The sequence below is a fragment of the Ictalurus punctatus genome, chromosome 1 (genome assembly GCF_001660625.3).
Source record: "Ictalurus punctatus breed USDA103 chromosome 1, Coco_2.0, whole genome shotgun sequence".
NCBI classification, from domain to species: domain Eukaryota; kingdom Metazoa; phylum Chordata; class Actinopteri; order Siluriformes; family Ictaluridae; genus Ictalurus; species Ictalurus punctatus.
In genome coordinates, this window is record NC_030416.2 from 17,968,674 (window position 1) to 17,994,251 (window position 25,578).

At 38.8% G+C, this 25,578-nt stretch overlaps 1 protein-coding gene across 1 annotated transcript; it reads left to right on the plus strand.

Annotated features, from left to right (window-relative positions):
• The first annotated feature begins 755 nt into the window (after positions 1 to 755).
• gask1a (golgi associated kinase 1A) lies at positions 756 to 24,714 on the plus strand. Its single transcript, XM_017473823.3, has 6 exons — positions 756 to 1,251; positions 11,632 to 11,683; positions 12,657 to 14,000; positions 18,603 to 18,725; positions 19,918 to 20,021; positions 21,830 to 24,714. Exons 2-6 carry the CDS (start codon positions 11,660 to 11,662, stop codon positions 22,026 to 22,028), a joined length of 1,794 nt encoding a protein of 597 aa, XP_017329312.1. The 5' UTR covers positions 756 to 1,251; positions 11,632 to 11,659; the 3' UTR covers positions 22,029 to 24,714.
• The last annotated feature ends 864 nt before the right edge of the window (positions 24,715 to 25,578 follow it).

Below are 25,578 nucleotides of genomic sequence, written 5' to 3' on the forward strand. Positions count from 1 at the left end.
TTTTTTTTGGAATTGGGGCTGTAAGATAAGATAAAACTTTATTGATCCATCCATCCATCCATCCATCTTCTACCGCTTACTCCTTCTTCAGGATCACGGGAACCTGGAGCCTATCCCAGGAAGCATCGGGCACAAGGCGGGGTACACCCTGGACAGGGTGACTTTATTGATCCCATGGGGGAAATTAGATAGATAGGTAAATCTAGATTTGAACATCTGCAAATTACATAAACTTGCCAGTAGAGAGCAGTATTGACTTAAATTCTTTACAGTCATGGAGGTTTAAAACTGATTAAGTTTATATAGAAAATATGTAATGATTGATGATTCTGTCTGTCCTCCCTCTATAGGCTACTTCCAGTGCACGCGTATGACGTGGACGCGCGCGTGAGCAGGCGTTTAAAAGCTCGTGCGTGTGTGTTACATTGCAGATTAATAACTCAATTACAGTGAAGTGCAGTGTGTAGGATGGACCTCCAAATCATATAATGCAGCTCTGTAGAAGGGTCAGGTTAATGCATGGCGCCGGTGCACAACCAAGTCTCCAGGTGTAAAAAAAAATAATAATAATAAAAATAAAAATAAAAATAAAATAAGTTGTGTTTAAAAGGCTGCTCTTAAACACCTTGAGTGTTCATAAGACCGCATTGATAAGTCCGAGAGAGCACTAGAAGTGTTAATTCACCACTTTCAATGAGTAGGTGCTTCCTCCTCGTCTTCCCCTCTAGTCGGGCTCATCCAGGCGTTTTCCAAGGTTTCCCTATAGGAGTCAAGTCGCGCATTCTGCAGCTCTCAGGTTTCACTCTTCACTACAGTACGAACCCACGAATCCGGAGGGATTGTCCTTCTCAAACAGTCTAGCCCCACTGCTGAGGTTTCCGTCCTAGGAGAAGAATGTGAACTTGAAAAGTTTCGCAGCTTTTTGCAGCTTCGAAGTTGAAGTGGAACTCAAAGGTGCACGGTGCGAAAGCGCAACAAGGGTTTTCCACACACACACACACACACACACACACACATACACACACACACACACACACACACACACACACACACACATGCAGCCTGCGGATGTAAATAAGATATCAAGAGTCTGAGGACAAAAAGAGAGAGCGGAATAATGAAGCTTGGGTGTGGGTTCTGCAGCCTACTGCTGTTTCATGCCATAGGAATGAGGATGATGATGTGGCGATGAAGGACCCAAGGACAGACCTGTGTGAATCCTAAACAGCTGGAACAGCTTTTTTTGTGATGGTAAGAGGACATCATTAATAGTCTGTTAATTCCTATAGCGTTTCAGTGATTTTCTCTCTCTCGTGCAGTTTGTGAGGTATAGTTCTGCTCTGCTCCCAAAACCCTCTCTTTATTACCAAAAGCAGAACAAATATTACTGTGTAGCTCTGCAGCATTGCAAGCTTGTGCTATTTGAACCAAGTTGTGCCTCTCCATGCAGTTGCGGTTGCTCCTTCATGCAGACTACCACGCATTCCTTCATATGAATAATGCACATACCTACTCTATATGAATAGCCGACTAGACAGCGCCACCTAGAGCTTAGCCTTGAGGTTTGAATGTATTCCGTTCAAATAATATTAAGCCACGGTTTACATCGCAAACAATCACAGGACTTCTGTAGAAAAAAAAAAAGTCTTATATATACTTGTAAGGTTTATAGGCACTTGTAGACAACTTTCCTTAAAGTATTTTTAGGAGATTATCTTGTATTATTTCTGATAGTTCTATGCTGCAATGCTTCTGGGAAATTCATCTATACTCACCTATACTTACTACCCTTGTGAGGGCCATCCTTTAGCATAATTATTCAGTCGTTCACTTAATTCATCTTTAGTAACCACTTATACCTGCTCTGGGGTAGGTGAGTAGGTGCAAGGTGGGAGAATTCATCCTAAAATGGAACACCAGTTAAATGCAGGAGACTGAGCAGAAAATTTTACACTTATGAACAATTTAGCATGGCCAGTCCGCATACCTGAAGGGTTTTGGGAGGTAGGAGGTAAGAAAGAACCTGGAGTAAATCCACAGGAACATAGGAAGAACATGTGAGACGCCACGCAGACAGTAAGCCAAGCTCAGGATTAAACATGCCCACATTCGTACACACACACACACACACACACACACACACACACATGAATTTCTCATCACTCCCCTGTACTTGATTCTCCAGAGAAAATCGGGGTTGATCAGGTCTATATTTAATGCCTGAAATGGGTCTGCTTTTGTGTGTGGTCCCAATCTGCCCCCACAGTCATTTATCATAAATTCTGTACTCACATTTTTATTTAATAATTTTTTTTTTCTTCATTATTTTTGTACATTTGAGTTCACCAAGTTAGATGCATGGGACATAAGGAAGAAGGCAGAATATGCTGTTAGATCCTTGCTGTGTTTAATGATGTAAAGAAAATTAATTGGAGGGTAAGTCGTGTGCGTGTGTGTGTGTGTGTGTGTGTGTGTGTGTGTTCACATATGTTAGCTGTGCATTTGCACTTTTGCCATGGAAGCTTGGTTCAGATTGCATGCAGATCCTTGAGTGACGCAGTCCAAACAAGCCCAGGCTCTACTTCACCGTATGGTCATGCACTATGAATGATGCATGTATTGCTAAAAGGCTTTACATTTAAATTTCTCTAGTTTATGCCTATCCCCCCCTCACCCCAGTTTACAATACACTCAACACTTTATTAGGAACAGCTGTACACCTACTCATTCATGCAATTATCTAATCAGCCAGTCATGTGGCAGCAGTACAAGACATAAAATCACGCAGATACAGGCCAGCAGCTTCGAGTAATGTTCACATCAACCATTGGAATGAGGAAAAAATGTGATCTCAGAGATGGTGCTACATGGGCTGGTTTGAGTATGTCTATAACTGCTGAGCTCCTGGGATTTTCACACACAACAGTCTCCAGAGTTTACACACAAAAGTGCAATAGAAAAAAACATCTATTGAGCGTTAGTTCTGTAGATTGAAACACCTTGTTGATGTGATTGATCAATGGAGAATATCCTCACTGATTCGAGATGACAGAAAGGCTACAGTAACTCAGATAACCACTCTTTACAATTGTGGTGAGCAGAAAAGCATCTCCGAATGCACACCACATCAAACACTGAGGCAGTTGGGCTACAACACCAGAAGACAATGTCAGGTTCCCTTTCTGTCAGCCAAGAACAGAACGCTGAGGGTGCAGTGAGCACATGCTCACCAAAACTGGACAGTTGAAGACTGGAAAAACGTAGGCTGGTCCGATGAATCTCTATTTCTGCTGAGGCACACAGATGGTAGAGTCAGAATTTGGTAGCAACGGCACGAATCCATGAACCCAACGTCCATGGTGAGGGGAATGTTTTCTTGGCACACTTTAGGACCGTTAATACCAATCAATCAATGTTTGAGTTTGAGTATTTTTTTAGTACCTCACAATTTGAGTATTGTTGCTGACCGTGTGCATCCGTTCATTGCCACAATTTACCATCTTCTAATGGCTAATTCCAGCATAATAATGCTCCATGTCACAAAACAAAACTCGTCTCAAACTGGTTTCTTGAACATGACAATGAGTTCAGTGTTCTTCAGTGGACTTCCTAGTCACCAGATCTGAGTTCAATGGAACACATTTGAGATTAGGTAGAACGGGATAATTGCAGCAGGAAAGTGCACCTGAAAAATATTCAGGAATTGCGTGATGCAATCATGTCAACATGGACCAGAATCTCAAAGGAATGTTTCCATCATCTCGTGGAATTGAGGCTGTTTTGAGAGCAAATGGAGGCCCTAACCAGTAATTAGTATAGTGTAAATAAGTGCTCAGTGAATGTAGATGTCTCTAATTAGCCAGTTTTATTAAGACAGTTTAAAATATATGGAGTGCACACTGCTTATTTGAAGTGTGAATTTCCCGAATTATATACATATATACTGTATATGGCTTAACTTCAAAAGCTGCTTAATGCTAATAAACATCCTTGCTTATAATTTAAGGAGACAGTTTTCTTCAAAGCCCAGGCACAAAAAATATACATATACGAGTTGTGTTCTCTGTAGTGTGTCACACTCTACAGCTCCTTTGATTACTGGCCCTTCGATTTCTGCAGACTCTGTGTTTTTACGGTTATTATAAAATGTTTGTTTGGATACGTGTGAGAGACATGAACCACTGTCTATTCCAGTATGCGTGACAAATTCAAATCATATCAGGAAAACAAAACAATTTTCCACATGACTTCTACATTATATTTGCCAATGATTGACTGGCTTATTGGGCTGCAAACTTACACTTTGTATTATGAGAGGACCTTGTGCTATGTTATTATTTAGTACATTTCATATTGTGTAGGAAAATATGACAACCCCACTTCTGGAGTGTCTCATGGTCAATATCAAAGATGCTATGAAACTTTGTGTGTTTTGCAGGATGTGGTAGGAATGGAATTCTGGGTATATTGTAAATATTAGGCATGCCATAGTCAGGTCAGTGCACAGGTGAGAGGATATGAAAAACTCTTTTATTTTTCCTCAGTCTTTAAAGGAATATTCGGAATCTCTATCTACTACTATGTCTAAAACGTATTTGTGATTTCCAGAGGCACGAATTTTGATACGGTTCTGTGCCACAGGCTCCCATTAATCTGGGACAGTAGGTTTGGTCTGATGGGTAGTGGGCATGGAGGACCTGACTGTAACATCAACAGCAGGACGAACCCTGGTCTGTTCAGCCAGAAGGTGGCTGTCAGCAACACTGGTTGCTTAGTCAGTTGAATGTGCTACGATGCCATCCTTGACAGAGACAGAGGTGGGAAGGTATTCTATTCAACTATCAGTCTGGCCAGTCATAGGTCAACACATCCTGGCCCAAAGCCTTTGTCTCTGTCCTGTCTGGAACCACATTGTGTTGTCTGTCAGTTTGATAATACCACAATTTCTGCTATGCCAGAGGTGTTGCAAAAGTAGATGAACCACCTTCTTGTGGACTTGCCATTCCCTTGATATAGACTTACTGCTAAACAGCATATCAGCTGTCTGATGGTATTGGCTCAGTAGGCATATATCTCTCAGTAACAGGAAGTGTGCATCCGCCCACTTCCAAAGCTTGTTGACCTATCTCAACATTGTTTGTGATTTTGTGGCTGACTAAAATACCACCCTGAAAATGGTGCAGTACTAGCCACACAGTTTTGTGAGGACACAATTTGTAAATTGTAAAAACAACAACAACAACAATAATAATAGCACACCACTTTAATTGTGAATAATTGTGTAAATAAATAAGGGGGCATAGTGCCAGCACTGCAGCACAATGCAGGATAGGTGAGGAAAATGTCTACACACAACCCTAGATGAGTGAAAAAAACAACACTTACCCAGTACATTGTTCTTGATGATTGACTGTTATTTGTCCTTGACAACAAGGGATTGATATGCAACAAAGGCACAGAAACATACTTTACTGAGAGCTGTTCAAAAGTGCTTTTTCGAATTAAGATAAATAACCCTCCCTTCTCCACTGCAACCCTACCCAGTCTAAGGTAACTTCTGTAGCTAGCTTATGTACTTCATTTAAAATTGGCTAACATTATAAAGAACAAGCCAATTAGCCTAATTACATGAACATGCACATGTGCATTTTTCTTGGCCAATATTTAAGTTGGCTAAACATAAACAGAACTAAATGAAATGTTTGGAATATTCATACTGGAATAATCATTCTAATATCAGTATCATTACTGACAAATACCACACTCTAAAAACACTGGGTTAAATACAACCCAAATTGGGTTATTTTTAGTCCAACAGCTGGGTAAATATAGGACAGAACACATTTTGGGCTAAACGAACCCATCTAGTTGTTAATTTTAACCCAGCAAATGGGTTGGTTTTCAACCCAAAGGATAGTTTGATTTCTACAAAAATGCTGGGTTCATGTTATTTTATAAATGGGTTAATATTTTCAGGGTTATTTTTACCCTTTGAAAATGTAAAACGTACCACATTATAAACAAATATGTCAGCATGGTATCTCCTTTATTTATACACAAGAAGGTGTTCAGATATGTATTGCTAGAACTGCTAAAGTGGTGTTTATATATAGAGTTTGAAATAAATGACTCAAATAAGTCATATATTTAAGACAAAAACATCAGATTTTGATCAAAGGAGATGTTTAAAACATCCAACAAACTGAGTAACCAACTTACGATCCAGTGGGCATTACAAACAAGTACACCAAAGCTAATGAAGATATCGGTGCATATTTAGAGTCATATAAACCAGACTGATCGCACATTTTTGCTTTTTCTAGTTTACAGTAATGGTTTTATGGATAAATGTATTGATACGAACCTTTGCCCAATCATGTGTTAATTTTGAACACACCTGTGTGTCTAGTTAAGGACAACACATTTTGCGTTGCGTTTAACACAATCAGTGTGTTAGTACATTTAACAGATGCTGTGTTAAACATTTCCACAAAATGATGTTAAAAATAACACACAAATAATAGAGATCCCCTGTTATTTCCCATACAATTATCCTTAAATGCAATTTGTTTGTATGCTAAAATTCTACCAAAAAGCTCATGAAATAAACAAACAATTGCATGAAATTCAGGCAACATTTATCCTTCTCCCTTGGTTGTTGGTTAGTTGTTAGCTACAAAATATGGATAAATGCCTTTGGGCTTTAACTGAGAAATTGCATTACATAATCCTAAATTGTGTAATTGTGGAAATGTGACCTAGCTAACTTGTGAATATTTATTTTCCTGCCTTTAGCACCTCACCGCCGTTTTGTTTTTTTTTTTTTTTTTGCACAACCTCATTAAGTCAACCAACATTACAGAGATAGTGGAAAGCATTACAACTTACTGTAACCCCATCCTCTTTTTTTTTCACGTTAACCTTCAGAAGAACTTTTGGCCTCGACATTACTGAGCTAGCTAAGTTCTGTTAGCCACGGACTGTCTGCACGTGTTAACCAGCATTAACATTCCCCGGATACATGAAGAAACACGGCCCTAACACATCTTCCTAATGCTAATTACTACAGCTTGTCTTGTCCAAAACACCTGCTAACTGTAGTTAACATTAACCCACTCTCTGTATTACATCATGGCGAATAGCTGTAATGCTACTTTATCATTAACTCTCAAAAAGGGAATGGGAATGTCTAACATTACTGCGAGCTGGATGCTAAAGTAATGTTATTAACTCAGGTGAGTGTTTAGGTTAGCATCACTCATCCCTACTGTGACAGCATCCAGCTAGCTAACTCTAAAGCCGGGTGCACACTGTGCGATTTTTAATAGTCCTTTGTGACTGTTGCTTGTCAGACTGTACGAATTTGATCCCCACTGTAAGCCATGTCATACTGTAGGATCTCAGCTGTCATTAATGTCAGACTGTACGACAGTCAAGACCCGGAAACTGACGCATGCAAGAAGACTCATAAGCTGAAGATTTGAGGCACAGACCACAAGAGAAGCCACACTACAGGACTATGCCTCAAATCTTCTGACACTGCTAGAATTTACCCAGAGGAAAAATTTGATTGCAACGGCCATTAATCGGCTGTCGGGGAACATGTCAAACTAGCGATCAAAGACTACTGATTTTGGCCTATGATTACAGGACTCTTTTAGGATTCTCAAAATTTGTCTCAGATGACCAAATCATGGCCAAAATCGTACAGTGTGAACCCGGCTTAAGTCAGAGCCTCAGATAAGATTCTGACCCAGAGAATTATAGAATAACCTCAGACCATATTTCACAGCCAACATCACAACATTGACATTAGTAGCATAATTTAATCACCGAGGAAGCAGTACATGATATTCACTGTTGAAGCCGTCATGATAAGTAAAGTTAATTATCACTTGCTGTGTTACTGTTTTCCAGTGAACACATTTTCGAGAGCTCCCTGCATAAATATCATAACCTCTGCCAGGCTTTTTCAGCAGCATTAACACTAAATAGTGATGAACACTAACCCAGCATTTGGGTTACACAAAACTACCCCAAAACTGGGTAGAGAGTAAGAAAATAACCAAATTAAATGACCCAATAGATTTAACCCAATGTTTGGGTAGAAAATGTAAGCCAACACTTTTTAGAGTGTAGTCAGAAAAAATGCTATTGATGTATCCCTAGTTCAATGTCAGATACTGCTATGATTAAAGTACTAAAAATATCATCTCTCTCTCTCTCTCTCTCTCTTTCTCTCTCTCACTCTCTCTCCCTCTCTCTCTCTCTCTCTCTCTCTCTCTCTCTCTCCCTCTCAGGTGAGTAAACAATCTGCATGTCTCTTCTGAATTGTCAGCTCTAATGGTCTCAAGGTGCATTTTTGTTCAATTACTGCCAAACACTGAGTGAGGCTTTTTTTCTTCCTGTTTCTGACCTTTCACTTCATCACAAACAATCCTTTTGTGCAAGCTATTTCTTTATCTTCTTTCTTTCTCTTGAGTGAGATGGCTTGCTGGATGGTTCATTGACATGTCTCTAACTTGCAGCTTAAAGCTAGAGACAATGTAATTATGCAGCACTGGCAGCTCCTAAGAAAGGCTTGATCATTATCATTGAAATTGGCTCTGCCCTTATCTTAATCATCTCCTTGGTGGGTTTTGCATTAACCTGTCCCTGCTGCATCTTTATTATCCTCCATATTTAATGAGATCAGCTCCTCCGAGATCCTCTCTCAGTCACAGCCTGTCACAGGACTAAATGACCTCACTTGCCTGTACCTGTGCTGGAATTAGCTAAAGGGATAGTACAACATTCTCCATTTCCATAAGAAAAGTAGCTGAGAAATACAACAACAACAAAAATCAGTTTGAATGTTGGAAGATAATTCTTTACTATTTTTATTACTAATTATTCTTTATTATTTTTCAGTATAACTAGCAATCATATGTTTTAGACATGTCCAATCTTTCTTTCCAAAAACAACCAGTTGACAGAAAACAGATTCTCAGTGGTATTCTGTTTTATTATGCCGTTTTTAACTGTTTGCACTATCTGTTTATGGTTAAATTAAGGATTAGGGACAGAGTGAATGTTCACATAATGTCTTACAGCTTCATGTTTGAGTTGGTTTTGGATTCGTATTGAGTATTTGCAGGATCTAAATACACATCTATTTTTATAGATATGTAATAGAGTAAGAGTAACAGCAATAAAGTAGCGCTATCAGCTGAACAGAATGTAAACTAAAATCTGGCATGTTTAAAGTCACTGAGCTCTTCAGCACAGTCCATTCTACTGCCAATGTTTGTCTATGGAGATTTATGTACCTGTTAGCAGTGGACATGGCTGAAACACCCAAACTCAATAATTACGAGGGGTGTTCACATACATTTAGCCATTTAGTCTACATCTGGGTCCAAGACATTATCAAGAACAAATGGAATGAAAACAAGTCTTTACTAACTGCTCTTCAGTCTCTTAGTCTGTCTTGGTGTTGTGCTTAGAGCACTGCCTTGTTGAAAAGTATGACACCTTTGCCTCGCTCTTTAAAATACTTTAAGGTGGCAATTTCAGCATGCAAGTTTTCAGGTTACGGAGGCGAAGATAGATGCAAGTGCAGATACGAAGTTTAGTGATAGTCAAAACAAAGCACATTAAGACACTATGAACATGGAGTAAAGTAACAGAACTAGAAAATAAACATGAAATGATACATAACAACAGGTGAGCATAATGTGAGAACATAAGAGAATCAAAGCAAGACCCTGAGTGCTGTACAAATCGTGACTTAAATAGTGTGCTCATTAACCTCAAACATAAATCAGATGCAGATGGTCATGTGACAGTGATGCAGAGGGGTGCAGTGGCTGCTGAGAATCATAGTTCCGAGGTAGCTCCTGCATATTCATGACAGACACGGAACCATCCCCCCCTCCCCACACCCTTAATGCGCGGCTCCCAAAGTGCATAATAAGTTCGGGAGTGGGTCCTGGATACCCAGACCAGAGGTCCTACAGATGACACAATAACCCCTGCCTGGCCTGGGCATGGAGTGATTGCCACCTCGCAGCCAGCGGGGGAACGAAGCTCAAGGCAAAGCCCGAGGGGGTAGCAATGTTAACCACAGAGCTAGAGGGTGAAGTAACGCTCTCCGTGAGGTCAGAGGGGGGAGCGAAGTTCTCTGCAAGGCCAGAGGGGGGAGCGATGCTCTCCGTGAAGCATGGAGGTGCCGATGTCCTCTCTGGAGCAAAAAGGGGGAGCGACATGTGGCGCGAAGCAGAGAAACGGAGTGACATCTTCAGTGGAACATGGAGGCAGATCTACGTCCTCATCCGAGCAGGAAGGTGGAGCGATATCCTCAGCAGAATAGGCAAGCGGAGTGACATCTGGAGAAAAGCCTGGCATAGTGACATCCGAGGCAGTGCAGGGAGGCAAAGCAGAGCTCTCAGCCAAAACAGGAGGCAGAGAACAGAGAGACTGAGTGGCATCCTCAGCTGAGCAGGGAAGCATCAACATTCTCCGTTGACTCTGAGGCTAAGCGAGATCCTCAGTAGTGGAAGGAGGGAGGGGAAAGATCTTACGCATGGCTTTTAGCCATGCTTCTGTGGCCCTGATCCAAGACTCCCTCCCCTCTGGTTTCAACCTCAGGGACTCAGGACAAAGTTCTCTCTTGAGTGGAGAAAATATCTGCTGCATCCATTTGATGGTCTTGCTTTCTCTCAGGTTACGAAGGCGAAGTGCAGTGCAGATGCAAGTGCAAATATAAGGTTTAATGTTAATCAAAACAAAGCACAATAAGACACCATGAACATGTGGTAATGTACCAGAACTAGAAAATAAACATGAAACAATACATATACGACAGGTGAGCATAAAGTGACAACCTAAGACAATCAAAGCAAGACCCTGAATGCTGTAAAAACCGTCACTTAAATAGTGTGCTCATTAACCTCAAACTTGAATCAGGTGCAGATGGTCATGTGACAGCGATGCAGTGGGGTGCAGTGGCTGCTGGGAATCGTAGTCCCGAGCTAGTTCCCGCATATCCATGACACAAGTATGCTGACATGCTCACAGGAATTGCACATGTTAAACACTTGACTGCTTACCAGCGGGGGGGGTACAAGACACTTGAAGGTGAAAACCTTCTCATGTGTCCCCTATTATAATAGTCTCAGGTAAAATAATTGGGATATTTAAATGTCTTTGTTTACCCTTAAGAGGTGTAGCCATATATCAGCCTTAACAGAAAATTAAAGAAGGATCTATGTGTTGCACTACACTATGTTTGATCAGTTATAAGGATCTATGTGTTGCACTACACTATGTTTGATCAGTTATATATCAGTTGTGTCTGTATCTGCATGTTTAATTCCTCTGTGAACCACATTCAAATAAATTTATAATGTCAGAGCTACTATATAAATACAACTATCCTCTGAGACCTCTGATCTGTCCTATAGGTCATTCTTTTTTATATGCATGTCATGTATGCCACTTCAATGTTTGCTCTAAGCTAACACATGCCATTAATGCAGCTCTCTGTTTGTTTTGTTAGCATGGTTAACCACAAATCCAAACCCTAATTATAAATCAATTACTTATACTTACTCACCATAATATTACTTACATACCTATCTCCCTCTACAGCATACCATCCCTAAAGCATGCCAGTGAGATGATGTGCTCGGCCATGCAGAAGGTAGGTCTGTGTATTAGTTTCCTCAGAGGCAGGGAAAACCAATCCATAAGAACTTCTTTGGTGCTACAGGCATGACATTCTTCAACCTGCCAAATAATGAGAGTCTTTCATAAGCACTATCTGGAAAAGTCATAAAAACATTTAGCCACTGTAAGAGATCCTACAGAGCCGAGAAATTCCTCTTCCCTAAGGTTTCCCTCTTCGCTATACAGTAACAGAAACAGACAGCATCGCTACAGCAGATGTATCTTTTGAGTAGAAGGGAAAATGTTCTAGGAAAAAGACAACACATGAGATGAAAATACAATTTAGTGAGAAAACAAAACCACAACGCAACACTGACCAAAATGTTAGCTTTTGTGCAAAGAAAAAATAGTTTCGCCTTCCTTTATTTTTTATTTTTAGATATACTTTGGTAGACAATTGCTGCCATATGCAGCCTAAAATTGCAGCTTACTCTTCAATAGAATGGTATTTTGGGGCCATGATAATTAAAGAAGTCCACTGAAAGAAAGGCTAAATACATGTTTGGGGTCATTCCACTCAGATTATGATTTCTGTGATGACTAAAGCAGTTTTCAGATCAGTTTCAGTTTGGTTCAAAAACATGGTGCCATTTTGGGAATAATGTGGAACCAAGTATAGAGAGAGAGAGAGAGAGAGAGAGAGAGAGAGAGAGAGAGAGAGAATATACAGCATGAATGGAAAATCCCACTAAGGTTGATCTTTTCCACATATAGCCAAGTCTGTCTGCTTCAGAACCAGCCCCTGAATGGAATTTCTTTTGACTCATGCCGATATTTATTGTCTCTTCCTGCGATCTGAGCGGCTTATCTCTGCCTAGTTGGGGCGGGTGGGGGGGTGGGGGGTGTTTGGGGAATGGTTATTTTGTGATTTGCTGACATTGGCACCAAAGTAGTTATAGCTGTATGATTTGTCTTAATCAGCACTGTTTCTTTGCTCTGTCTGGCAGGCTCTGGGAGCAGGGATGAAGCTGAAAGTGAAGCGGCGCTACATTGTGCTCTTTCTGTCTCTCCTCACCCTGTCAGTAATGATGATAAACACATATTCACCTTTGCCCTGTGATCAGAAATGTTTGCTATCACAAGGGCCTCACCATAACCAACCCACTGAGGCAGGAGCAAGGAACTCTAAGCATCTACCGCCAAACATTCATAGGGGATCTTGGAAGCTTTCTAAAATGAAAGCGTCAGAAAAGCACATATCAGTAATTGACGACCACCAACATAGAGGCAGTAAACTACAGGAAAATGTCCATTTTTCAACCAGAAGTAATACTAAAAATACGTTTGTGAAATTAAAACAAGTGTTTTATCAAGGCAGAAACAAGCACTCCTCCCAGACAAATATGGCCAATACAAAGGAAAGGTTATCCAACCAACCAGGCAATGGCAATGACTCCAAATATTCCAGCCACCTTCATGTTCCCAGACATGACCAAACCATACATCACTCAACCAGCATACATTCCCTCCACCCAGATATTAAGCCATGCAGGCACAAATGCACTCCAGATGGGCCCAAACCAGAGGGGCTGAAGGGGAAAGACAGTGTAGGGCTGTCTGCAGAATTTGAATTGGCCTCAAAAGGAACCAAAACATATGAAAGTCAAGCAAAATTCTCTGAGAAGAAACAGCACCACTTTATGGTTGAAAACAACCAAGTTTCTGGAGAAGGGGCTGAGGGGAGGGACTTCACGACTAGTTGGTGTGAGACTTTTCATGATCAGCATTTCAGGCAAGTTTTGGACCAAACTAGAGCTGAATCTTTGCCCTGGTTTAGTGAGGATGATGTGAAGAAAATGAATCTCCTTGCCAGAGGCACTGTGTTGAGTAAAGACAGAATTCCAGGCCATGGCCAAGTGCTTCAAGTGGGACTTGGTAGTTGCAATGAAAACACTACATTACTAAAAGGGGACCATAACAGACTCTGCCAGACAGGGCAGTGTGCCCTGATAAAGCGCCCCAGTGATTGGTTTGAGGTTCTTGCGTTCCATTTGGACAGGGTCTTGGGTTTGAACCGCAGTCTTCCAGCAGTGCTAAGGACCTTTAAAAGTGACCTATTACCATATAAGTATACCAGTGGTTCTGCCAGACCTGTGGTGTGGTGGGACCCAGATATTCAGCATCTAGCTGATGATGATAATGACCAGAACTCATTTTCCCTCACCTGGCCCCAATATCAGGATCTGCTAAAAGCAAGATGTGGGATGCAAGTGCCTCTGAACTCAGCAGTGTGTGTAGGTGTACACCATTCAGAGTGGGGAAGATTGGCACTGTTTGACTTCCTGTTACAGGTGAGAGGTTAGATAATATAGATTATAATAGTCTTATAATGATCATCTTGTACACAATACAGTTTTATTATGAACATTTCATGAAACTTGTAATGAGAAATAAGCCATTGCTTATTTCTCATTACAAGTTTCATGAAATGTTCATTGCTTATTTCTCTTTTTGGAAGCCAAGAAACCTTAATTACCTAATGAACCCTTAAAGAACCCTGTTTCCTAAGAATGTAGGCATACATGGTTTTGGGGAAGTGCAAGTGTCTGGGGTAGCCAGATAAGATTATGCACAACAGCATGAGGTGAGTCATAATGTAAGTGCAGAAGCTCCAAGCTGAAAATGCAGCAAGGACAGAGGAGTATCAAGATCAATCAGGCAAGTCCAGAGGGTGAGAGGGGCCACAGAAGGAGAAGAGTTTCAGGATCTGGCACAAATCCAACTAAACAAAAATGTATGGTTATTACAGTATTATTTTAACATCATCAGTATTGAAATGACTTTTCACAATGATTCACTGAGTGAAATGGAGGACTGTAGTCCAAATAAACAATGACTTGCCTGCCAAAAGTGGTACTGCACAAAAATCCTTATAAGCTTTTTCATCAGCAGCCTTCATTTCCCTCTCAAACAGCAGCCCATCTCAGACATCTTTGTGCAATGAGCCTGTTTTTTCGTTATAATTTTTTTACGATTGCATTTTCTATTCTCACAAATGGGTTCTCTGGTACACTTCTAATTAGAAGAACCCGACTGAGTTCATTCTTCTGTGAATCACAGATAGATTCAATTTCCCTGCTGTAGGAAGTGTTTTATTAAATGTATACCTGAATAATGAGGCACGTAATTACAGCGATGATACATCTGCTTTGTTTACTTACCCTACCCATAAGGCAGTGTCTTGGATAGGTTTAGTGTTTGTGTTGAAGCAAGAGCATCACAGTAATAGCACTGCAGTAAGAGTAAATGGCATCTGTAATCCACCAATAATAGTTAATTATGCTGTTAAAGGCGTAAGCTGGTATGACAGAACCCTAATTGAATGTTGGACACATTCCTTTCTTACTGCTTTATAAGTTAATCAGTAACCTTTCTTACTGCAATAAGTAGAGAGTTTCAGATGAAAAAAATATTCCTTGGATTTTACAGGCAAATAATAACAAAATGGATTTGTCTGTGGACAGAGCAGAGAAAAGTAATGGTCAAGGTCAGCAAGGTTCCTAATTAATGTTAAATTTAACAGTCAATACACTGGTAAGTGTGATGGCTAGATGTGAGGTGTGTGATAGGACGGGACCAAATAATACTTTTTCAGGTTTTAGAGCAATTGCACCAGGGTCAGCTAGGATAACATGATAATGTGAGTTTGATGTCTCCAGTACAGGATATGCAAAATGGCATTTTAATGGTGATAAACAAGAGACTGAAACTGACAAACCAAACAATTTCTGTCTTTATGAACCATTATGGTTTAAATAGTAGAGTAGAACCATTATACCATATGTCCTTATAAAGGGTTATAGGCCAAAGCACTTGATTTTTTTAATGTAACAAACAATGATATGAAATTAATGTAGTTGCATAAAAAGTGCTGATATAGCTTGAAAACAATGTTTTTAAGAGTGTGTGTGTGTGTGTGTGTGTGTGTGTGTGTGTGTGTGTGTGTGTGTGTGTGTGTGTTTGAGTGTAATATGAGATAGCTATGATAGGCCTTGAAAAAAATGGAGGAAAAAAGAGTCAATATGTGAAACCTGGCCAACAGCTAATAGTATTGATTTGGTGTGATTTACTGAGCAGGATCCTTGAACACGTGCTCTAAGATACTCACTGAACAGCTCTGCTGGCTTTGAGGTGCAAGTTAACACCCATTAGTGTGAAGGACACAGTCACTGTCACTACAGGAACAGAAGACTTTCTGTACACTGTGGATTAGATCTTTATTCCATATGCACTTCCTCTTCTTCTTCTTCAATTCTTTAAAAAAAAAACAATTCTTAAGAACCAATTCTTTTTCTAAAGAATCAGTTTCTTTTTCTACAGAGTAAAATCCCTAGTGTTGAATTAACACCCAGTGTTCATTTGTGTCCAATGGACTTGTATCCAAAATACTGTAGGGTGTAAATTCAACACTGGTGATTTTGCTGTGTATGTTTTGATGTTTCAAGGCCATGACTGAAAGCATAATGTGGAATGTGGTGTGCTTATGAATCCCCACAATGCATTACTTAGAGTTACTGTCCAAATTATATACCATAGGGTACAGGAAACCCAAAATGCACTTGTTGGGAATAAGAAGAAGGATACAATTTCAGATACAGTTTTTGTTATGTATCTGGTGTGGGGTGGCTGAACATGCACAATTGCCTATGTGGCCTATGCATATACGGTCTGCAGAGATAAGATTGTTGTTATACATGTGCACATGTAAAAAAACAAAAAAATTCTTCATATATCCCTCATCATCCTTCTGTCTTAGATGGAAGCTCAGGGTCGGCCATGGCATAGCAACCTTGAGGCAATCGAGGGCTCAGCACTGTCAGTTTGGCCATGCTAGGACTCACAGCCTTCTTATTAGTGGTGCAGAACTTTAACCTCAGAATGATCCAAAATAAGAAAAGATTATTATGATGTGGAATAAAAATATTTATATATTCATTTGTAATCTACAGTGCAAAATCTTTGCATATGGTTCACTAGAGCAAGAGTGCACAAAATTATATAACTAAGTAATAGGGTGAAAGTAAGCACAGAGAGGATGTCATGAAGAAGAGGAATTAGAAGAAGAAGAAGATGAAGGTTATGTACAGTATACAATCCACTGTGGTGCTGGAACAGAACATGCTTGCAAAAAAGACAAATACTGTCCAACTGTGTAATATTCTCTTATATGATTATATGATTCTATGATATTTGATATTTGGACTCCCCAGCTGCATTTTCTCTATATCCCACTGCCTGTTCTGAACATGCATAATATATGCTCTTCCATTCAACTGTGTCCACTCAAATGCCAACCTGTTGGACTGAAACGGGTTTCTTGTTGGCTTTTGAGGGATGTGTTTCACAGCTGTGTGCTATGTAACAGAGATGTGTGAAAGCCTGCGTTCCCGGAGAAATAGTGCTATAGTACTGTCCCACTGTAGAGTGTGATGGTGATTATTACCCATAATCCTCTATGCTGTTGCTATTTCCATCATCAAGTGAACTGTGCTATGACTATCAACCCATGCTGTATTCGCTTACCTTTTTTACCCAGGTACCATGTGAGCTGAGCTGGGATATATGGGTGGAGCTAAGAATAGTGCAGCCCACCATTGGTTGATACAGTCATCACACCATTGTCCTGATTATCTCTGGAACTGCTTCTCTACTGGCGCAAATAAATTTCAGTAGTAGGCTCGTGTAGTGACTGCCAAATCCTCCTGCATTTGGATGCTCAACATCCCCTGAGCCCTGTGCATTACAATACTCAAGGATAGCTGAAAGCAGCAGATGATCAGATGATCATAAAATGATGCTGTACCAACATCTTCCCAATTAGTACACAAGGTCATTTTCAACGTTGATGAGATGTATGTGTGCTATCTGGGAGCGTAATGGAACTGAAAACCCCTACATAGTGCACTCACAAATAATCTAGAAAGACTTTTGAAATGCAGCCCCAGATAATGCACAACTGTGTGTGTGTGTGTGTGTGTGTGTTTAATGTCCACTGGTACCTTTTTATTTTACCTCTTTATTTTCACTAAAGATTAAAGGATTGGAACACTTGGCCCTGTGTGGGTGCGTGGGCATCTCTTGCTGAGCCACGGCAAGTCGCACTGTTCGCTGGAGAAGCATTATTATAAAACCTATTATATGCCTGATAACACACACACCTCAAGCACAGAGAACCACATCTCTGCATAGTTCAACCTGTAAGATATGAACCACACAGGAACAAACGGAGGTAATAGATAGATAGATAGATAGATAGATAGATAGATAGATAGATAAATAGATAGATATTGCATATTTGTAAATAACATGATAGCATTACTTAATCTAATCTTATATCATAATAATGACATTACAGGATTTCTGTGAGTTTTTTGTGACTGTGTTGTGGCCAAAAACACTTGATTTTGCTGCGGGTTTTTTTGAAAATTTGCGATGCAACTTTCTGAGTTTTGGGTGCTTTTTTTGTGGAAAACTATTTGAATTGGCAGAACTCCCACTGCATAAAATTGTTTTGCTTGGTCTTTTGCAGTGGATAGTTGGTAACTGAGACCTTTTAGCTGTACTCAAATCAAAGAGGGCTTTGGCTGCATGCGTATTGTGATGACATCACATGATGCATCTTGTCCCAAACCTGCGGTCATTTTGAAAAATGCAAGCTCCTCTGAATATTGCATCATTTGCCTGATTTTGAACTCATTTCTGTGATCGCAAAATCGCAAAATCCTGGAGGGACTGACATTACTTCATTACTTTTATTTCTATGTAATTTAGCTTTAATAATATCGCCATGAATGCGACTGTATGCTTCTTTCTCTAATCCACTCACTCTGTGTGTGTGTGTGTGTGTGCGCGTGTACGTGTGCGTGTGTGTGTGGTGTGTTTATCTCCCACAGGTAAATGACAGACTGGACCGGTACTGCTGTGGGTTCCAGCCTGACCCTGCTGATATGTGTGTGGAAAACCTTCTGAATGTCAAATGTGCAAACCCTAAACATTTAATGCTGGTGCATATTCTGGTAATGTCACTTTCTCTTTAGAATGCTATGAATTATTATTCTAAACCTTTATTCAAACGTGGTTGAAAGTTGCATTTCTACACTGAGGAATCAGCCATGTCCTTGAGTTTAGGATTTTCACTCTCTCTGTGACATCCTTGCATGCATAAATGATGACACGACGGCTTCAGTGAAACATAACACTATTGCACGTTTTAGCTCCTGATACATGCAGTTCTATTGACTTACCAGAAGACAAGAAGTTGATAGGATCTGTTGCAATCACTATGAAACAGCATATTTTATATACCTGTGCAGAATATGAGATATTTTATTTGTTATTATGTTTTACTCATGGACAACTGCTAAAATTAACATCTTGGATCATTTTAAAATCACTCCACAGTATACAGTCAACAGCATACCGAGCTTTATTTCCCTCTTGAAGCCCTGAGATACAACTAAATATAGAAACATTCATTTTTATTACACTGTCTTCCTGTCTCAAATTCTTCCCACTCACACATCAAAAATAAATATATGTATTATTTTAGATAGATAGATAATTTTATTTGTCATCAAAGAGGAAATTAGTTTCTACCGTCGGTGCGTAGAAAGCATAAACACAACAACACCATACATATTAACCATCAAAACAATCACAGACATAGAGGGGAGAAGGGGACAAATAATAAAGAAAAAAGAAAACATCAGGATTTTAACCATTATCATGGGATTTCTCTGTGTTCTATTGAAAATCTTCTCTCTTTTTTTTTTTTGGACTCACATTTTCTAGTGTGTTACATTTTATGGTACACAAATGACTGACACTCAGTATTGGATTTGATATCTAGCATCCACATAAAAGATTACGAAATGCTTATATTTTATTTACGCACTTTTTGAGGATGTTAAATATAATGTGCAGAATGAAATCATAATTATATCAGAAATGACAGAAATGCTCTAAAGGCCAAAAACTGTCAACTGTGTGTCAGGTGCATTTTCTTTCTTGTTACATGATTTGACAAATGTGTCAGCTTTACTTTTTGTTCATTGTTCAAAAGCTTTAAGATTACTAATATGTTTAGAGCAGTTTGCTTAACATAATTCAATTTCAGTGTATTTGTGCATTCAAGTGCACTTGCATTTCTAATGAAATTATATCAGTGGGTGATGACTATATGAACTAACTCTCTCTTTCTCTCTCCAGGTTCGGAGGACAGATCCCTCCAGACTAGTGTTTATAGATAATGCAGGCAGGCCTCATCATCCACAAGACAACCTCAACTTCAGACTGATTGAGGGCATTGATGAGTAAGTGCTGATATTTATTCATCATGACCTTAAACAGTGCATATTAAGGAATTTTATATATACATCTAGAATGTATCTACTTTATATAAAGGCATTAGTTTAGCCACGCCATTTGAAATGTTCCAGATAAACGTTCGTAAAAGCTCATAGATAATAAGTCAGAGAGGGCACTTATTTACTTATAATGTTGTCCTGGTGAGGTAAGGACAATCCCAAAATGTGTTCAAGACAATACCTGACGTTGATAATACATCAAGACAATACGTCAAGTCATCTTCGTTTATTACTATTGTTTGTGTGTATTAAAGAAAGGATTTGCACTTACACATTATCCACAAGTGCACACTAGATTGTAGACATCGGCAACAGAATCAAGTACCTAATTAAATTTGAAATTTGATCAAACCCAGCTATTATGCAGTGGCAATTTCAGCAACTACATTTGCTGAGTTCAGCACATTAAAGAATAAAATGAAACAAACACATTAGGTTAAAGAGGGAGTCAGTGATTTTTAAATCACATTCCAGCAGCTTTACATATTGATATAACGTCCATGGTGCTACAATAAATTAAGTTTGCAACTTAAGGTAAAGTTACTCAAGTGGAAATTTAATAGGAAATTCCACCCTTAATTTAAACACATTGATCTAAGCGTAATTTAATTTTTTTCGGCGTGGTACAGTAGGTTTAAGGTTTATTACCTTATCTTTAACTAGGTCCTGGGCTGCTGTTCTGTATATTTTAAGTGATATGTGTAAAGCTCATTTTGAGACTGAGTATTATCTGGTTTGTTTATCATGAGGCAACATCTAATAGCTAAGGTCAGCTTGAGGCTATGTCTGCGATATTACATGGTACTTGATCAACCTGCAAAGGTATTTTTACATAATCATACATTAAACATTTATGTAATTTAATAGTAATTAGTAATCCTGTTTAATAGTAATTAGTAAACAATAGGTCCTGTAGTACTGTAGATTTAAATGATATATTGTCATATATCAAGGAGGTAACTCTGGACTTCATTTCCCAGCAGCCAATGCACCATATTACATCATTGTCACATGACCACCTGCACCTGTATCACGTTTCTGTTTAACGAGCACTCCTATACATAGCCACTTTTTGTACCGCTTCCTCGTCTTACGTATTGTTTAACGTCACCTTTGTCCGTGTACAAGTTTTTGTTTTGCCTTAGCCACAGTATTCTGCCTAGTTGTCTAAGTGTCTTTGTTTTGTTGTTTGTTTGTTTATTAAATGTTTGAAGATCTGTGCTTGCCTCTGTATCCTTCTTTGTAACGTGACATATCAAAATATCAATAGCAATAAAATGCTTTATGATCAATTCTGTCAACATTTAGCCTGTAGTAACTCATCCCATGATTACTGGCAGTTTCCAGAAATTTGGTTCAGTCTGAATAATGACAAAGATGTATGACATCTGTGACAAAGCAAATTTTCTGAAAATCAGTTGAACATGAAGTGGGTTAAAGAATTGACCTTTCGCTATAACCAGCAACAGCAGCTAATATAGCATCTGCTGTTTTCCTGTAACTATGACATGGACCACCAGCATCCAAGCAATTAAACAAGGAGTCACCTCTACCTGCCTGTCAATCATTGTGTCTGTCAATTCAGAAAACTCCCCATCTCGCACTAGTATTTCTATGTCTATTTTGGGGATGTGGATTTGGAGGGAACACTGACAGACCGGTTGTATTTATTTGGATTCTGAGCTTCATATCAGCTAGCACCAATTAACCTGTACCAAAATAACCTGAGTGCAGAGCATGTTTATGATTGGCAGGTTTCCGGAGAGAGCCATCTCAGTGCTGCAGTCTGGCTGTCTGGAGCAGCTGCTCCTGCGCTCGCTGTCTGTGGATAAGGAGCTGTGGGTGAGTCAAGGAGGAGCAGCAGGCCTCAGAGCCACCATCTACACTCTTCAGCACAGAGCTCGAATCCTGCTGCAGCACATCCAGAACAAGAGAGTAAACAGCGATCTGTGAAACTATACCTATTTAAAAGAACTTATACTGACTACAAGCAGGCAAGTTAAAAGTTTGCAAGTTGTGATTTTTAAAATGAATAATAGGTGGTGATATCTGCAGCTGCTGCTGCATTGTGTGCAAAACAGTAATAATATACTAAAGGTGGTGCTACATTTATTTGGCAATGTGAAACAACGGCTTGGTGCAGCGCACTTATAAGAAAGTAGGTTATCTAATATTGATACTGACCATTCTCAAGAGTAAATCTGGGATGTTTTTATTGAAGATAGTCTTTTTCACTATCCTCAAAATTCTTTGTACAAAAAAAAAATCCACACACACAAAATAAATAAACTGGCAAGCTAATCTAAGAGTAAGCTAGTTAAGTTAGTTAGCTAGTTAAAGCATCTGTGTCTCTTTCAGTACTACACTTGATTTAGCAAATGTGGGAAGCCAAGGTAAACTTTTTTAAAACTGTATCATACAATATACTATTGAGTTGTGAGGCTGTTTTGCAGAAAGGAATTTGGTGTGTTGAACATTGTTGTATGCTCAGAATATTCTTATTGAAATCCCAGTATGCAGTAGAGTCCAGAGATTTTATCAGTTCTGGATACAAAGTAGATTACATCATACTTTACTAATTGAAGTTATAATCACAATAATGCATGACACATAAAAGACTCTACTGCCTCGTTTCCAGGTCATTAAGAGATTACAGTTAATGGTGTGTGTGTTAGGAGCATACACATGCCAGCATCGGAATGAAATGATCTTTCTTGGTTTTGTTTTGTTTAAAATGGGAGAAAATGGTGTCTAAATTTCAGTTGTATATAAGGAGTCATCAAACTGATATAAAGTTTGTTTTACATAATGTATTCTTGATAAGCATCGTGTGAATACTAGTTGTACTAAGTTTTGATACATGATCAAATGAAAAAGTTTGTAGTGTGTTCAGTGTATTTGGATTGTACTGGGGCCAAATCGGCCGGTCATCTGCGAACAGTGTGAACAGGAGAACAAACTGAATGTTGCCCGACTGAATGTAGAAAACTGAAGAGATGCTGCTTGGTGGAAAGGCATGTCTAAGAAAGGAAATACTGTCAGCATTTCTTCTGCTACAAAGAGGGCTAACTCTTTCAGTTGTACAGCTTTGCTTGGTTGACCCATTTGCAAAGACATTGTGGTGCTAAATAGTTAAACAATGCTTCAGTGTTTTAGCCGAGGTATGAGGATTGGCTTCTGGTTTAAGCAAAAAAGAAAAAAATATTATTTGTGTTGTTAACACGGGAAATCTCTGAAATTTCTGTTCATATTTAGTAATTGAGGAGAATAGCTCTATGTGAAACTTAGTCAAGTTTTCTTTTCCCAGAATGTTGTGATGTGTATGTTGTTTGTACTTATGTTTTGTATGCCTGCCAGAATAATTATTTTTGGAATTGTTCAGGAGAATTCAACTGAACTGAATTGAATTGAATTGAATTTGATCAAAGGTCAAGCTTTTCTATAGAATTTAAATGTGGGTTTCAAACCTCTAAGCAGAAATACATTGCTGTCAGAACATCTGATATAACTATGAACAAAATATGAACTTCAGCATTATAACACCATAAATAATATTACAAAATTAACACTTGTATAATTCCATCCATAACGCTTATCCTACACGGGTTATGGGGAGCCTGGAGCCTATCCTGGAACTCTGGGCACAAGGCGAGGGACACCCTGGACAGTGTGCCAACTCCAACCTCGGAGGTGCGAGGCAAACGTGCTAACCATTAAACGTGCTTTTTAAAATAATAAACCAAATCAACAAAATAATCAGCACCTGCATTAAACAATGTTCATACCATCACTGAGTAAAATTAAGCCCATAATGAGTAATTACAATTAACTATGGATTATATTCATGCATTCATCTCCAGTGCTTTATCCTTGTCACAGTCATGGACCCAGAGCCTATCCTGGGATCGCTGGTTGAAAAGCTGGAATACGACCTGGATGGTTTTAACACAGTTATAATACCTTTCTCTTTTGTAAAAGATTGTCTCTTTTATCCAGTTCATTCCAGCCTTTCACATGTGCAATGCGTATTTTTCTAATTGTCAGCCAACAACTTGCGTGTATATTCTGCTTCTAATCACACTTGAATGCAGTTCAACTAAATTCCTCTTATCCTTGTACGAAGAGTTCATCAGAGTATACAGATGTTTAACAGCTGGAAATACCATGGTTGGATTAAAAAAACATACTAAACACACACACACACATATATATTATATATATATATATATATGAGAGAGAGATTTAAACTTCCTTATTGATTTAAATATTTAATATTTAAATATGTGAAGTGTTAAAAACCTACACGAAGAATGAGTAAAACCATTCATTACTATTTTCAATCAAAGGTTATGATTTTTTATTACCTCATTACTGTAGAAGTTGACAAATGATCATTCTGTCAAAACAAACAAACAAAAAAAAAACTTAGTGGAGTCATTTGTAGTTATAAACATACAGCTTCAGACCTTTGATTGTTCCAACAAAAACAGTTTTAGTAATATCTGGCATCATGCAGACTTTTGCTGTTGTAGATTTCCTTTTCTTTCTTTCCTTCTTTTTTTTTTTTTTTTTTATTGTTACAGTATATTACAGAGTTGCTTCTCCACTGCAGTATGATTAAATAGCACAATACAGCTGATTTCTTACAAGCTCACTTTTTCTATATAAAACATCAAAATGTCTATGCACCAAGCACGAGATCAACCCTGATGGATAAACACTTCTCAGTTGATCACAGCTGAATGAATAATCGTAATTAGATATTGGATATGTACTCTGTGTGTGTGTGTGTGTGTGTGTGTGTGTGTGTGTGTGTTAAAGAGAGCGCAAGAGAGAAAGAGACAGATAGAGACAGACAGAGACAGACACATTTAATTTATAGCAAATAATATAGGCAGTAATATTGTTTGAATGCTTTATGTGTAAAGCAGGTATATGATTTTTTGTCATTAGTGTTGGAAAATGCATACTGATAGCTTAATGGATAACTTTGCTTGTATTTCCTCATTTGTAAGTCGCTTTGGATAAAAGCGTCTGCTAAATGAATAAATGTAAATGTAATGGTGTAGTTGTTATCACCATACACTTCCTTCTTCCTTGTATCTAAAGCTATTGAAACCTATTGTTAGGAAGTGAAAATGCAAACAGGGTAACTGCTATTGTTATTTTGATATGACAGGATCACTCGTAAGACACGGAAAATGCAGTTGCAAATGGACTTTGCCTTTCCATTTGAAATTTCCCCAACACTGTACACTCCTGTAAACGAAAACACAAACAGTAATACACGATTTTCATGATGTCACAATTTATGCATCCACAATTAGGAAGCGTAATTGCAAATTCAGTTTGCGATTGCTTTTGAATATTGTCCGCAAAATACTTATATATACATTAAGTTAAAAGAGCTATAACTAAGAGTATATTATTAAGCGAGCAATTATTTTAAAAAGTCCAGTGTAATAAGTGTGTCCATTTTCAAGATGTCTGAAGGAAATTTTTG